The sequence below is a fragment of the Canis lupus genome, chromosome 4 (assembly GCF_003254725.2).
Source record: "Canis lupus dingo isolate Sandy chromosome 4, ASM325472v2, whole genome shotgun sequence".
Taxonomy (NCBI): Eukaryota; Metazoa; Chordata; class Mammalia; order Carnivora; family Canidae; genus Canis; species Canis lupus.
The window spans coordinates 68250143-68266666 of NC_064246.1; the positions used below are offsets into that span (position 1 = coordinate 68250143).

Here is a 16524-nt window from a genome sequence, read left to right on the forward strand (position 1 = left end):
TGACATGTACCTTCAATATGTAAAAACATATAGTATGTGTAAGTACAATAAAACAAAGTATGCTCATACTAACCCACAGTCATACAGTTTTAATAATAAAGGTAAACAACTTTTTTTAGAGGAAAAAAGTAACTCCTTCCTGAACAGCTATGTGTCCGTGATTACCAAGAAACTGTTTCCTTCCAAATTCCAGACCTAACACAGTATTCTGTGTTTTTATTCTTGGGAATAAAAATAAAATAATTTCTAGCAAGTACATCCCAGCTCCAAGTATTTGCCATGCATGAGTTCCAGATGAATGTGAATCAATACAATTGATTTTTATTTTTTATTTTTTATGAGAGACACACAGAGAAAGGCAGAGACATAGGTAGAGGGAGAAGCAGGCTCCCTGCATCAGGAGCCTGATGCAGGACCCGATCCTGGGACCCTGAGATCAGCACCTGAGGACAAAGGCAGATGCTCAATCACTGAGCTACCCAGGTGCCCCAATAAAGTTCTTACTGCAGCTCTTGCTACTCACCTGAGGATATACTAAATTTAAAATACTCAACTTAGGTTCCAAATAAAATGTATCTGAAATAATCAAGTTTTTTTACTCACACATCGGTTTTTATTTTTTTAGAGATTTTATTTAGATTTTATTGGACAGCACAAGTAGGGGGGAGCAGGAGAGGGAGAAGCAGTCTCCCTGCAGAGCAGGGGCTCGATGTGGGGCTCAGTCCCAGGACCCTGGGATCATGACCTGAGCCTAAGGCAGATGCTTAGCTGACTGAGCCACCCAGTTGCCCTACACACTGGTATTTAATACTATTTTCTCATGTATGTGATATCCATCTCTAGTATTGTGGAAGTTAAATTATCACAACATCAAGATCAGAAACTTATGAAGTTTAGGGATTTAAAACACTGGTGTATCAAGAAATGAGTTAAAGTTTCTCTATATTTCTACTCTTGATCTTTGTATTTTACTTCAAAAAATATTTTAAATTATTTATTCTATTCTCAGTATTTTGAGAATGAATACTTCATGTGGGATGCCTGGGTGGCTCAGTTGGTTAATCATCCAACTCTTCATTTCAGCTTAGGTCATGATCTCAAGGTTGTGAAATCGAGACCTGTGTTGGGCTCTACGCTGGGTTGGAGCATGCTTGAGATTCTCTCTTTCCCCTGCCCTCTGCCCCTCCCCTCTGAGCTCTCTCTCTCTCCCTCAGTGTCTCTCTCTAAAAATAAATAAATATTTTAAAAACATCTCACTTTTCCTTTTGTTCCCCAGCATCAGCTCTCTTGTCTCTCTCTCTCTCTCTCTCTCTCTCTCTCTCTCTTTGGCCATCTATGAGCTGGCTCTTGAAAAGATAAAGTAGAAATTAATGTTCCCTCAATGTCCCTTGTTATGTATCTTTCCAAAATATTAACTTTATGGCAAATTCCCTGAAGTAATTCTCTCAACCTATTATAGTGTCTGAAAAAGTTCTTTGTTTCTACCTTATTCTCCCCAGTTTGAGAAGGAGCCATTTTGCCTTTTATGCACTTTCAGTTCCTAGGTCCTCAAAGGAAAATTTATGCTTTTTGATTTCTGATGCCAGTGATGTTAGCGGCTTCCTCCCGGCTCCTCACCACCCCCCCCACCCCCCCCCCACCCCCCCCCCGCCCACCTCAACACACACACAGTGACATTGCTCCCTAGCTTTCTCTGTTGTTCTCAGAGGTGGGTTATTCTCAAAAAGACGGTGTGCTTCTCCTTCTTGGGGTTAGACCACACACTGGTCCCAGGATCTGACTCTACGTGAAATGATGTTGCCCATGGTTCTCCTAGTCCTGAAGATAAGGTATGCTTTCTGAGAAAAGCAGAAGTGAGACTTCCCTTCATAGGTCAGAGCCATCAGGTGGCCCCACGTTACAGATCAGGACTTGCACAGGGAGAAAAAACTTAAAAGACTCTTCAGTAATGACTTATTTACTTAATACTTATTTATGTATAATAATCCTTAATCATTTTAAATAAAAACAAATCCCTTCATATGTATCCTGGAGTACTTGCTCAAGTTCTTTCCATTGATGTCTTCTCTAGGAAGCCTGATAAAACAGGTGAACTCTCTTAGCCAGGTTCTTTGATGTCTGTTTTCGTCTCTGCAGAATTATGAATTAACTCTATGAGAACTAAAATCATACCTTCAAAACAGAATTTTTCCCCTGTCCGTTTATTTAACCCAGTAAAATAGAACAGAGTGTTAATCTATCTGATCTTACACAAAGAAGTTAACCTATGCAAAGTGCCTCATTTATAACCAAAAGAGGCCTAGTCACACACTGGTTATAATTTAGGAAAAGAAAATGTGAAAGTTTCATACTTCTAACTATTCACCTAATAAATGCTTACTAATCTCCTGTATAAAGGTGGAGTTAATGATTCACAGTCGATTTTTCTGTGTGTTGTGATTTTTTCTTTACTTGGAGTGATGAGGTTTTAGAATTGAACTATGAAGACACTACTGAGTGGTATTTATACTTTTACAAAATGAGAAAATTGGGGCAGTTAATAGGAACAGAACTCACTTTTTCTATTTGAAGTTAATTGATTTCTTTAGTGTACAGGCACTGACTAATCCAAATAAATATGGTCAATCAGAATATGGTAGTCATAGCTTTGGAGCCCACCATTGTATTTTCAGTTGCTAGATGATAGTGGAATTGGGAAGAGACTGCTCAGGGATTAGGGTTCCTCTCATGAGGAAGAATTTCAATTATAACTACCTATATGGCCTGGCCACTACCTGCCAGTGGAACATCAACCCTGATCTTAATGCGGGTCATTTGGCAGATTCTACAATAGGGATAAGTAGGGATGCTGTGAGAGCACCCAAGAGAGATCCCTAGTCAAATCTTGTTGATGGGGTGGGACAGAGGCATGTAAGTAAATACATTCTGGAAGAAGTAGTTATGTGATATGTAAAGAGTGAGCTGGAGTACACTTAATAGAAATGAGGTGGGACCTTATGGCATAATGTGAAGCCATATGCAGTCCATAATCAACTCACTATTCCTGGCACAGAAATGGGATCTGAGGTGTGAGGAAATGGGGAGAGTTGAGGCAAGGTTGTTCCAGGCCTTGTATCCCAACTGAGGGCTTAGGCTCTGCCCTGGCACATTGGGGAACTACTGAAAGGTTTTAAGCAGAAAAAGAACAATAAAATACTCATTTTAGAGAGATTATAGAGATTATAGTCATGGCTATGGGTTGGAATGGAGAGACAAGGCTGGACACAGGTTGACTAATAGGTATGTTACAGCACTGTAGGGAGAAATCATAAGGCTCTTAAGTGAGAAAAGTTCGAGTTCAAGAAATACTGGAAAAATTGGAGTTTTTTGTGACTGAATGGCTGATTGCACATAGGTAATGAAGGAACGGCGAGAGATAAGGAAGTTTCTGGTGTGGACCTTGATGTGAATGATTGGCTACTAACTGAGATTGGGAGTTAGTAGGTAGATGAGATTTGCCTTGGTAAAGATACTTATTTTTGACCGTACTGAGCTGAGGCATGAGTTGAGGTAAAGGTTTTTGTTTCTCACACAGAACCGAAAGAAGGATCCCTGATTAGCAGCCAGCTCTCTTCTGTGCAGTAATTTGGGGACTGAGATTCATTTATCCGTGGCTCCACCATTTTCAACATGTAGTTGACAGATGGGAAGAACATGGAGCATAGTTCTTGAAAGATTTTATGATCCAACCCTGGAACTATTATGTCACTTTCACCTACTTTCTGTTGGCCAGAACTTATTTACATGACCAACCCTAACCTCAAGGAAAGCTGGAAAATGTCTGTGCCCAGGAACAAGAGGAAACATTTTTGGGAATTAGCTTATATATTGTGCCACCTGATGACTAGAGACAGGGGAAGATGGAGAAACTGGAGCAAGATCCCTGAGAGAACAGGAATAAGAGAGTACTAAAATGAAGTTTTGAGTTTGTCCAGTTGCAGCTTTTTGACAAGCTTTTCTTTCTTTTTTTTTTTTTTAAGCCCATATTATGATTGGTGGCTGATGTTTGTTATAATTTGTTAACTTATGTGGCAATAGAGACTGTAATTATATTTCTAGCTCCATACTAGCTGGTTTACATGATCAGTCCCTCTATCCTGGGAAATACAATTAATCTTTGAAAGGAAAATCACATTTTTCTTGTTTTTGAATACAAAGTATAATGCAGAAAAGAGAAATATTTGTGCTGTAACTTTGTTATAACTTGGCAAAACTAAGATAAATTATAAGTCCTTTTCTCTAAAACAGAAGTCTGACTTCTCCTTTACGTTTAAACACATAATGATATTACATTTTTTTATTTTCCTTCACTCCTGCCCTTTAGCTAGGAGCATGTTTAGAGGCCCTTTCTTATTTAGAGCATTTTTTAATAGTGGGGAAGTGAGATAGAAATAAAGAGGCTTACATTTGGATTGAGGTGGGTACTTAATGCTCTGGTGTTTCATTTTGAGCCACAAACCCTAGTTTTATTAATAAATCACTCTTCCCTTTTTCTTCCAGTCAATTAATGGTTTTCAGTGAGTCACATGGCATTCATTTAAAATGCTTTAAAAATTGTTTCTATATATTGTATGTTGTTTCTCACCTAAGACCAGAATATAGGTGACAAATCTGCAGATAAGCCATTACTACTTATATACTAATGATAAAGGTGATGGAAGACTCATTTTTAGTATGTTTTATAACGTATTTTAAACAGCATTTCACAGAACTATTCAAATGTATTCATTTTACCTTTTTTGTAAAAACCTTAAAACATCACCAAAGGTCATGTTTAGAACTTGAATTACTGTCTTTGGGAGTGCAATTTAATATTTGTACTTTGATGCATTGAAGGTTTTTTTTAATGTTTTTTTTAAGATTTTATTTATTTATTCATAGAGACAGAGAGAGAGAGAGAGAGAGAGAGGCAGAGACACAGGCAGAGAAAGAAGCAGGCATCAGAGAGCCTGACGTGGGACTCTATCCAGGGTCTCCAGGATCACGCCCTGGGCTGCAGGCGGCGCTAAACCGCTGCGCCACCGGGGCTGTCCTTTTTTTAATGTTAATAACAATTCTTTTACTTTCAAATTCTCGTGTTAGGAAATAGGATCAAAGTAATAAGTAAATTATATTTAAAATAATTGATTTCAGTTTAAATCTACTTTCTAGAAATAAGTTAGATATCTGTATTCATCTTTTATTCTTAATTCCTATTTTGGTGCCTGGTTTATAATTGACCTTGAATAAAAAATATTCATGAATTGAGGATAATGCTTGAGTCAGTATCTTTTTAGAAAAATTTATAAGTGTGTCATAATAAAGCATGCAGCATTTCTAGTTCATCTTATTGCTGTGTTCTTTGCATACTTGATACTGGAGTCAGTCCTTCACTGTGCAAAGATGAGTTGGCCATGAAACGAGTATCCAGCAATCATCTCTCCATTATGCTAGCCAGAATACATTTCAGAGCTGAAGTTGCACCATTCAAGAAATGTATGTTTGCTGATGAGACTTTAAAGAAAGCTACACTTTGTGTCACTCTGGCCCAGTTCTTCAATCATGCCCAGAATCTCTTCTTCATCACAGGCCTATTTTTCTCCAAGAATCACTTTCCCTCTTGTGATTTATTTAAAGGTATATTTTTAGCTTCATAACCTCTCTGTTTTATCAGCTTCTTGTTTGTATGTCTAATAGGATGTTGGATTTGGAGGAGGGAGATAGAGATGGCTGTAAGGTCTGTATCTCATCTCTATAAAATGGCAAGCATTGTGTTGGACATCTGGATAGGTAAATTTTGGTATCTGGCACAGTCTCCTGCTTCAAAGAGCAGTAGTATATTATCCTCCTAAGAGACCTGCTCCCTCCTCTCTTGTGCAACTGTAACAGTTTTAACTCTATGCCATAGAACTCATTTAGATGCCACATTATTTTATCAGTCATACTAGCTGCTATAGCAAATAGGACTCCCAATTTCAGTGGCTTAGCACCTTATGTGTTTACTTTTCACTGTTATTGTATAGCACAGTGTGTTTCTAAATAAGTGGGCTCTGCTGTACCCAGTCATTTACAGACCCTGAAGAACTCTGAAGGAGCTCAGTCATTCTCCAAGGTCACCTTGGATGTCAGTGTCCAGATTGCAGAAGGCAAAAGAGCATGAGGAATTGCATGTGAGAGTTTCTTATGGGCAGGAGCCTGGAAATCACAGATATTACCTCCCTTCATTGTCTAGAACTCAGGTACCTGGTCACCCCTGACTGTAGTACAGAATCAGAAAATGCAAGTTGTTGAGTCCCAAAAGAGTGGCTGCTAAAATGGGTTGAAGAGAAGTGATGAATTTCCCACCTGCATTGGAGACTATATGCCTCCTCTAACCCTGTTTCTTTCTGCCGGTATAGATAGAATGAACTGTTTTCCTTCAGTAATTGATTCTGTTTGAGAAATCATCTGGGAACTGAAGTGGAAGGAAATAGGTTATTTTCTTTTTCAATACAATGAATTTACTTTTAAAAACAGGAAAACCAAATATTTGAAGGTGTTTCTGTTAACCTGCTAGAAATACTTTCCATTAGGCGATGCTGCTGCTCTCTTTGCCATGTGGCATGGTGCTGCTGTGAGACACCACCTCTGAGAGATCCCCTGCCCGGCACCAGCCACCTCTTCCTGCCTCTGCTTCCCCAGGCACCATCAGCATGGGCATCCTCATTGCTCTACTAGGACTTGAACAGGCCTATGTTATTAGTTTGATCCATTCACTCCTCACTCATCCAAGCACTTACAAGATGGGGGAAAAAAGTGGAAATGCACTGTGTTATAATTATATCCTAATTAGCAAGGATGAGCAGGGAGGGGAAAAGGCACTTAGCACTAGGCTCTTGGGGATGAGGGAGTGGTGGCAATGCTTATTTTAGATAGAGGAAGTTTGGAGCACCCGTGTGGCTCAGTCAGGCATCGGACTCTATTTCAGCTCAGGTCATCATCTCAGGGTCATGAGATTGAGCCCTGCATCAGGTTCCCTGCTCAACAGGGAGTCTGCTTCTCTCCTTCTCCCCCTTCCTCTTCTGTCACTCATACTCTTTCTCTCTCTATCTCTCTCTCTAAAATAAATAAATAAACCTTTAGAGGGAGGAAGTTTGCTCCAAATTTCCTTAATTACTTGTGGACGCTTTTCCTTCCCTCGATGATGAAGTTTATAAGAAGCCTGTTGTCATCAACTCTAACTCTAGCACTCTGTACAATGACAGGCTCGTACTAGATTCTCAGTAAACCGAATAGCCTGGATGGTGATATAAGTCAATGAATTTATAAATTTTATTTACTCTTCAGTTTTCCATATATTATCTCATGCACTCCTCATAACAGCTCTATGATAGGGCATTCTTACTCTTGGTTTATAGATAATGGATTCAGAGATAATTCAGAGAATTTGCCAGTGTCGTACAGTGGGTTCATAGACTAGATCTCAAGTGTTCTGCACCTAATCTTAGGTATATGGGCAAGAATGTTCCTTTTAGCAGAAACAGAGATGGTTGTTCTGCCATGTTCTGTAGCTCTTTCCGTTCCTGCCAGCACAGTGTTTTGTATCCAGTAGGCACTCTATAAATATCTTAAAATAATTGACAATGATTTAAAACATGTAAATGGGGCAGCCCCAGTGGCTCAGCAGTTTGGCACCGCCTTTGGCCTAGGGCCTGATACTGGAGACCCGGGATCGAGTCCCACATTGGGCTCCCTGTATGGAGCCTGCTTCTCCCTCTGCCTGCGTCTCTGCCTCTCTCTCTCTCTCTCTCTGTATATCTCTCATGAATAAATAAATAAAATCTTAAAAAGTAAATAAAACATGTAAATCAGATTAACCTGAATTGGGACATGCTTGTTGTTAGAGGCTGGCATAAGCTTTTACCCACCATTATTGTGCCACAGGCGAAAAAATTTGCCTCTGGTATATTCTAATTCTAGGATTTTTTAAAATGCTAGCTTAGTTTCTGCTTTTCTTTGACTTCTTCATTCTGCTAGCACTTATAGTCTTCCCAAGGACACTGTCTTGTGGAAGCTGAGACTGGCTGCATGTTCTTACCACAACAGGTTAATTCATTTTCCAATGGACTTGCTTTAGTGTCCTTGGCCCTAAAATCTCAAACTTCCTTAGTATTGGAGTTTATGATAAATATTCATTGGTTCCATCTCTGAATTACTCATATTTCATCCCATAAAGGTAGAGAAAATATATTTCTCTACAGAAACATTATTTTTATTTTATCCCATAAAGGTATTGGTGTTCTCTACAGAAATACTATGAAAATAATATACCTAACTTATTAAAGTTGCAGCTAACTAATGAAGGCATGGCTCCTAGAAGTATAAAATTACACATTTCCATGTAGGTATTCTCACTCAAACGTACATGTCTGAAGACAGACTTACTTTGTACGTTCCATTTCTGTCCTCCTCCCTACCCCCTTCCCCCGCTACCCTGCAGCCATTTCCAGTTCCTGCCCATCTCATTTAGTGGCAGGCTCCAAACCATGAAGACATCCTGACCACTTGTTCCTTTCCTTTATATAATGCACATCTAATTCATGTTCGTCCAGTGTTGGCATTGACCTCTAAAATGTTTCTGAAATCAGAGGATCTGAGACCTCTATGTTTGAAAGCCAAGTGTGAGTGCATTGCCTAATCTCCTTGTAGCTATGAAATTTTGGGGAAGGAGCTGAGAGTTTACTGACAAATCAGCAAGAGGACTTGGATTAAAGAATTAAAAATTTAAGGAGATTTCAATGTTAGAAGACATTTCTCTTCAATATATTTGAATAAGAATTTATTTCATCGTCTCTGGAAACACCTGATTTTTCCAAGACTCTGTAACCAGGAGACAGAACAGACAGTGGGAATTATTCAGAGTATGTGGCCTGTAGAATATGGCTGGTAAATGTTTAATGAATCAGGAGATGGACAGGTGAACAAAAATAGAATGGTGATGGTGAAAGTCCTGAACTCTGCTTCTGTTTTCTGTTTTTGCTTAACAGAAATAAACGTTTTGTTTTGTTTGGCTTATTTTCCTAGGAGCAAGATAAATGCCAAGTTTTAGAAAGGCAGACCCACCTCTTTATATTAATCATTACTAGGGAAACACCATTAGTGCCTTAGCCTACTACCTAATGGCATTTTAATCTGCAGGAAATCCAAGAGAGTGCTTTAGAAAGTGTTTGTAATTGAAGACTCAGTGGTGCCGATTATGTGTTTAAAAAGAAGGAAGTGCATGTCAGGGGTATGTGGATTTCAATCTCCTATTATTGCAATAATGATAAAGTGCCAGAATTCTGAAATGGTTCTTAAGATTTTTCTTATCCACTGATTGTCTTGCTGCCAATATATCATCAAAATACCATTAGCCACATATAATAAAAGTAATATCATAGTATTTGTCCTGAACTTATCCTTCAATCATAGAATAATGGACTAACAGAATATTAATGTCGTGTAGCTACTAGAACTAAGCAATAAAGGTCAATGAGTTTTTCTCACTCATTAGTCCAGTGACTTATTCTTGCCAATTAATTTAATTCTGCCACATACTAGAAGAAGTGAGAAAGAATTATATCTTCTTTTCCATTTCTGTTTTGTAGGGGAAGATGGTGAAAGGAATGGGAGGGGCTATGGATCTAGTGTCCAGTGCGAAGACCAAAGTGGTGGTCACCATGGAACATTCTGCAAAGGTAATGTGTGCTGTGTTTGGAAATTCCCAGTATGCCAAAATCCTATATACCAGGCCACACAACCGTGGTTTTTATTGTTTTCTCAGGCTTGTCCAAATTGATAGCATTTATATTTTAGAGAGAAAGGTTGCAGATAAAAGCTGTTAGTTAGGATCTTCAGCTAAATGGTTCTTGAACTTTGAGTGAAAGACACAGTGGGGTGTCTTTAATTATTTGCATATACAGTAAAAGTAAAAGCTATAATGTCTTCAAACTCAGTGAAAATGTCAGGGCAGATGTTGAGATTTGGGTTTAAAGATGATTATTGTGGCTGCTCTCTGCGCGCAAAATGAAAAACACAACAGAATATGGCCTTTTCACAACATTTATTTTCAAGGGGACAGTATGGCTTCTTACCAAAGTTGTGTGGTGCCATTTTGGGAAGCGTGAGAAAATGGTGGGTGGTGACAGCAAGTGTCCTTATTTTGAAAAGTATGATACTTTTATTTTGATAAATTATCAAAGATTTATTGAGTGCTGATTATGTGTTTAGTACAACCAAAATTATACAAAAATCATGGATCTTATGGAGTTTACATTTGGTGGTGGTGGTGGTGGAGGTGGTGATGATGGTGGTGGTATCATCATCCTATGATAATAATAGCTACCATTTGTTGAGCTTACTGTGTACCAACAGTAGACTAAGCACTCTGTATATATTTGCATGGACAGGCCCATGAACCTGATACAGGTATTTTTTATGGTTTCAGAAACAGCTTCAGAGAAGTTAACTTGCCTGAGGTCACATAACTATTGGAACTGAGATTAGAACTGAGTGTCTGTGATTCCAACGTCCAGTCTTCTAACTCTAGAGCTCTCAATGTAACTATGTTCCTTGTTCCCAACTCAGTGTCCTTGAATCAGTTGAGTTGAGCCTAATTGCCTTCTTGACCTGAATCCCTGGGTTTCTGATGATTTATAAAATTGATACTGGGTGGTACTTTCTTCATTGTCTGTACCCTTTGTTCATTCACCTTTATTTTTTATAATTCTTAGTTTTGTTTTGTTTTAAAGATTTTTTATTTATTTATTCGTGAGAGACAGAGGGAGAGAGAGAGGCAGAGACACAGGCAGAGGGAGGAGCAGGCTCCATGCAGGGAGCCTGACGTGGGACTCAATCCTGGGTCTCCAGGATCAGGCCCTGTGCTGAAGGCAGGCACTAAACCGCTGAGCCACCCGGGCTGCCCTAATTCTTAGTTTTAACACAAAATCTACCTGTTCTCACCTTGAGACCTGCAAATTTGAATGGAAGTGTTAGTTCATTTGTCCGGTTTTTTCTTAATTTTTTAATTAATTAATTAATTTATTTATTTTTGAGAGAGAGAGAGACAGAGAGCATGAGAGGGGAGGGGTAGAGAGAGAGAGAAAATCTCAAGCAGGCTCCACGCCTAGCATGGAGCCCGGCACCAGGCTCAATCTCAGGACCCTGAGATCATGACCTGTGTTGAAATCAAGAATCAAATGCTTAACCAACTAACTAAGCCACCCAGGTGCCTCTTGCCCTATTTTTATTTGGAGATGCAGTATCATGGGAGAGCATGGAGCTGGAAGATTTGCATCTGTCTTGCTTCCCATGAGGGAGTTCTGTTAGAGTGATGTGTGCCATGAAATGGTTTTGTTGTGAAAATTGTAATAAATATGAAAATATCCTAAATTGTTTTGTAAACAGTGGAAAGTGAGCAGTAGAGCATAAATATGAAACAATAGAAATGAAACCAACACAGGTGACTTCCGAAAGATGCCTTGCAAAAGCATCCAGAATACTTCGTTTCAGAGGCAAAAGGATGCCAAGCATGCAAATCAAATCCAAATCTTTTCTGGAACATAATGTCTAATTTGGAGAAAACTCATTCTGACTTCCTTTTTGTTGTTACTTTAATGTTGATGCATAGGCATTGAAGTGCGACTCATTTTAGATTATTTTTGTTCATTCGTTTTCTAAACATTGAGGCCTGTATTTAGCAAATTCTTTCTCTTTCTCTCAATTTTTTTTCCAAAGTCTTTTCTTTCATCTCAGCCAGAATTTCTAAAAAGAGGAAAAGAAATGATTCTTCAAACTTTTGATTAGAAATCCCTTATTAGGGATCCCTGGGTGGCTCAGCGGTTTAGCGCCTGCCTTTGGCCCAGGGCGTGATCCTGGAGTCCCGGGACCGAGTTCCATGTCGGGCTCCCGGCATGGAGCCTGCTTTTACCTCCTCCTGTGTCTCTGCCTCTCCCTCTCTCTCTCTCTCTCTCTCTCTCTCTCTTATGTCTATCATGAATAAATAAAGAAAAAAAAATTAAAAAAAAAAGAATGAAGCTACCAATTTCCTAAAAAAAAAAAAAAAAAAGAAAGAAAGAAAGAAATCCCTTATTAAAATTTTTTACAGAAGCAAGTTATTTTTACTATTTTCTTCTTTTTAGGCAGAGTTTTTTGGTGTCTAGCTACCTTTTTTTCTAAGGCTTCTTTTCATCTCCTCCTTCATGTCCTCCTTCTTCCACCCTCTAAAAATGGCAAGAAAATGAAGGAGCGGTTTGAGTCTTCATTAGCTACAAGTCCCTGTGCTTGGCATTGCACATACTGAATCTCGTCAGCTTCTCAGTGACCCTCTTCAGTAAGACTGGGATGTGGGCAGGTTGAGAAACTTGTCCAGGTATGTGATAGAGCTAGGAGTCTCACTCAGTTGGGTCCAGTCTGTGTTCATCATACCCCATGCTGCTGAGGACGATGCTATGTCCTCACCAGAGCTACCTCTGCACCAGTGTTCACCCTCATCTGCCCTTTTCTGGAAGTTTCAGGTCTCAGAATGTTCACTTTCCCTTTTTGAATTTCCCCTAAGGCCCTCCTGCTTTGGTGAGACAGATAACCTGCAAAAATACCTGTTACTCTAGGCCCAGAATGCTATTCCTCAGATACCTACTTCACTTGCTCCCTCAGTTCACTCAGGTCTCTGCTCAAGATATCACAGAAGCTTTTCCCCAACTATTCTAGAAAACAGAAGTACCCTTCTCTTGTGATGGACCTTCATCACCTTCTTCACCAGAATGTAAGTTCTGTGAGGGCAGGGGTGCTATCCATTGTAAGAGCTGAAGAGAATCATGTCTGATGCACATTAGGACTCAGTAAATACTTGCTGAATTAATGAATTCTTCAAATAAAAATGATACTTTGAACAAGTAGAGCACTTTTAACTTTTTTGAAGCAGTTTCATTGCTACTGCCTCCACATCTTATCATTACAATACTCTTGTGAGGTAGGTCTCGTCGTTTCCCTTGCAAAAGAAAACAAACTCAATGTCATAGAGGTTAAATATTCCCATAAAAGTTAAGTACAAAATTAGGAGCAAAATCAAGCCAAGAATCCATGTATCCTGCCTTTGGGTTCCCATTTTTTTTAATAAGCTTTTTTGTCTGGCAGGTACCATCACCACCAACAACATAAAAGAAAGTGTTTTGTTCTCAGTATTGTGCACTGGAAATGTTTCCTAAGGGTATAACTTTCAGAGCACAAAAACAGAGAAACTCAGTCATAGTTGTCATTTATTGGAAACAAGCAAAGCTTGGGTACCTATTTTAGGTAGAGAACATAAATGAAAGCTCTATTTCTAAAACAGGTTTAGATTTTATTTTTATTACAGTAGGAGGCCTGGATCCTGAAAGGATAAAAAGAATCATAATTATATTGTTAGGATGTTGGGAATAAATCTTTATGAATAAGTTTTGATCAAGTCTAATCTATATCTGATAGCAAAGGTGTCATACAGAAATCTTGAATGCAGTTTTATGTTGTCTTTACTTTTTATGGAGAGAAATAATAAAAAGTAGTTGAAGTTTATTAGTCCTATTTATTTTGGACCAAATGTGTTACCAAAAGCCAACAAATGTGAAAGATTTTTTAAGAAAATTCTTCCCTGGGAAACATTCTTTCCCTGAAAATAATTTTCAGCAGCATTGAGAAGTATATTCCAAGGTAAATAAAGTATTTCTTTGTTGGAATAATTTATAATTAATATGATTTCAGCTGGTTTAATTTTTTTCATTCATAAAAACTTGTAAATATTTTATTTATAATTTGTTAATAAGACTATTTTGTGACTAGGATCTGTTAGAAAAAAAAAATATTTACCTTTAAAAAATAGAAATCTGGGATGCCTGGGTGGCTCAGCAGTTTAGCGTCTGCCTTTGGCTCAGTGCATGATCCCAGTTCAGGGATTGAGTCCCACATCAGGATCCTATGAGGAGCCTGCTTCTCCCTCTGCTATGTCTCTGCCTCTCTCTGTGTGTCTCTCATGAATAAATAAATAAAAATAAAAAATAGAAATCCTTACATGGTTTTACCTTTTTATTTTTCCGTTAATGATGGAAATGCCTGTCAAAAAAAAATTGTATAATGGAAAAGAAAAAAAGCAGAACACAGTCCAACAACCAATAAATCTCTTTAAAATGTCTTATAGAAATTTAATTAAGCTAATAAATCTAAATTCTGAGGCTTTGAGTATCCAGTTCTTGAAAGGAAAACTAACTCACAGAGAAGCTTTCCTGTGTACCACAACAATTCATGAATGGAAAGAAAATCATTCCTGTTCACGCCTGGGTTGTACCATCCTTAGGCTAGAGATCATAGGATGCAACCTTTAGAGAGAAAATAAAAGGCCATGATAAAGATTTTTGTGTTATATTTAAGAAAAACAGCCTTCTAGTCTAAGATCTCAAAGCCCTGAAGACTGTTTTCAGGGTACTGCCTTGCTGTTTGTACCGTCTCATTTGGTTAGCCTTCCCCTGGAGAATGTGCCTGTAACCACAAACTGTTATTACATCCACATATAAAAACTATTTGTAGTAGCACCTGTTCTCTACTTCAGAGCTCACTGACTCTTTCTACTTAAGTCCTTTGTGCTTTGTTGGAATCCCTACCAAATAAGTGCTGTGCAAAGGCCAAAAATACCCCAGGAGCATAAACTCCATGTGAGTCATATCATCTTGTCCTTTTACCCTGCACACCCCGATTTCCTTTAGTTAGCCAATCCCATTTTTCTTTTCTGCTTACCACACCAATTGTCATAGTGATCTGACAGTACTATGTTTTGTAATATGACATTCCCTAATAGATTATGTCTGTGAGATGTGTGTTGGTATGTGTCTGTAATATAGAAGCTGCTTTTCACTTGGTTTAAGCATTGAGATCAGTGGGGAGAAGGAAACGCAAGGGACAGTGACATTCAGGCTTCTTTTATTATGTTTTGGCAAAAGCCCAAAGAGAGATCTGTCATAGGTTTCGTTGTGCCACCAAAGTATTGCATATACTCTTGTAAAAGTTCAGCCTATGCAGCCCCTGTTTTGAGTGAGTTAATGCCAGCCCTGAAGCTTTAGGAAGGAGTAACCAGAAAAGATAGAATAACCGTAATTCACTCTGCTTCTCTCTTGACTTACAAATTTGTATGCTTCATATTGCAGTCCTGAGATGTCTTTGCTTCTCCCTTTGATCATACCTTTATTTATCTCCCCAAAGTCTTATAAGCCCTGTCACACACTTCTGCTGGCTGTGCTTCTCCTAGTGAGCTCGAATACGTTGGGAATATTCAAGTATCTTGAGACTAGAAAGCAGCCTCCAGTGGTCCTTAGATACTCAGTCACATGGTATTTTACAACGCTAGCTCTGTTGGAGTTCCTTCAATCAGAATTACAATATTCAAGCAGTAAGTCCTGAAGAATAGGGAGAGTGTTACCATTTGAATGTGGGGTGATGGAGTATGTGGTGGTGTTTGTTTCCGGTAGCATGAACAAAAAAAGGCTTTAAGATTTGGTTCCTTAAAGAACCAACTTTTAGAATTTGCCTTCTCTGCACTTGATCATTAGAGCTTTCCCAAAGAAGTTTCTTGAACAAAGAATATGTTGTAGCCACATTTAAAAAGCATGTAACAGAAAAGATAGGCATAAGATGGTGTTTTATGTAAAACAAAATCTTACTACATGCACGCTCTGTTGCCTCAGGTGAATAAAAATGCTGATATCAAATGCAAAAATCATCCTGTTGTGAAAAAGCGAGCTTTTTGTTTGGGATTAAGTTAATTATGATAACGTGAAGCTTACCTTCATGATAACAAAAGTGATTTATTATCATTTAACTGGAGTTGTTTGTTACTGAAGAATTTAGGTGCAGGATTTCACACAGATATCTAAAGAATTAAAGAGGGATCCCTGGGTGTTGCAGCGGTTTGGCGCCTGCCTTTGGCCCAGGGCGCGATCCTGGAGACCCCGGATCGAATCCCACGTCAGGCTCCCGGTGCATGGAGCCTGCTTCTCCCTCTGCCTATGTCTCTGCCTCTCTCTCTCTCTCTCTCTCTATGTGACTATCATAAATAAATAAAATTAAAAAAAAAAAATTAAAAAAAAAAAAGAATTAAAGAGAAATCACCATGAGGCAAATAATAGAAAGTACTGAGACCCTAAGTCATTTAAAAAGAAAACAGTGACTTCCCAGGTCTTGTATGAAGTCTGTAAGGAATCAAGGGGGGAAGAAGAGAAAAACGAGAGAAGCAGATGGAAGAAAGAGATTTAGTTCTTCATCAAGGTTATAATGAAGTTAGCAATAAAATAAAAAGGGCATGATGAAATCAGGAGCCTTCGGGGCTAGTCACAACATTTTTAATGCTGCACTTTGTATTCGCTCCTCTGCTTTTTCTGGCATTTCTTCACAGGAGAAGACAGAAAGAAGCAGAATGAGAAGGATGCACCAGACCCCACTGATGCTAAATATTTGTGTGTAGATTCC

The 16524-nt window shown here is 38.6% G+C and overlaps 1 protein-coding gene across 1 annotated transcript in view; it reads left to right on the plus strand.

The window, feature by feature from the left end:
* The window catches only part of OXCT1 (3-oxoacid CoA-transferase 1), a 134515-nt gene that overhangs the window by 98365 nt on the left and 19626 nt on the right, over positions 1-16524 (plus strand). Inside the window, exon 14 of the mRNA XM_025436280.3 lies at positions 9645-9734. Coding sequence (XP_025292065.1) covers positions 9645-9734 — 90 coding nt within the window. The remainder of the gene's footprint in view (positions 1-9644; positions 9735-16524) is intronic.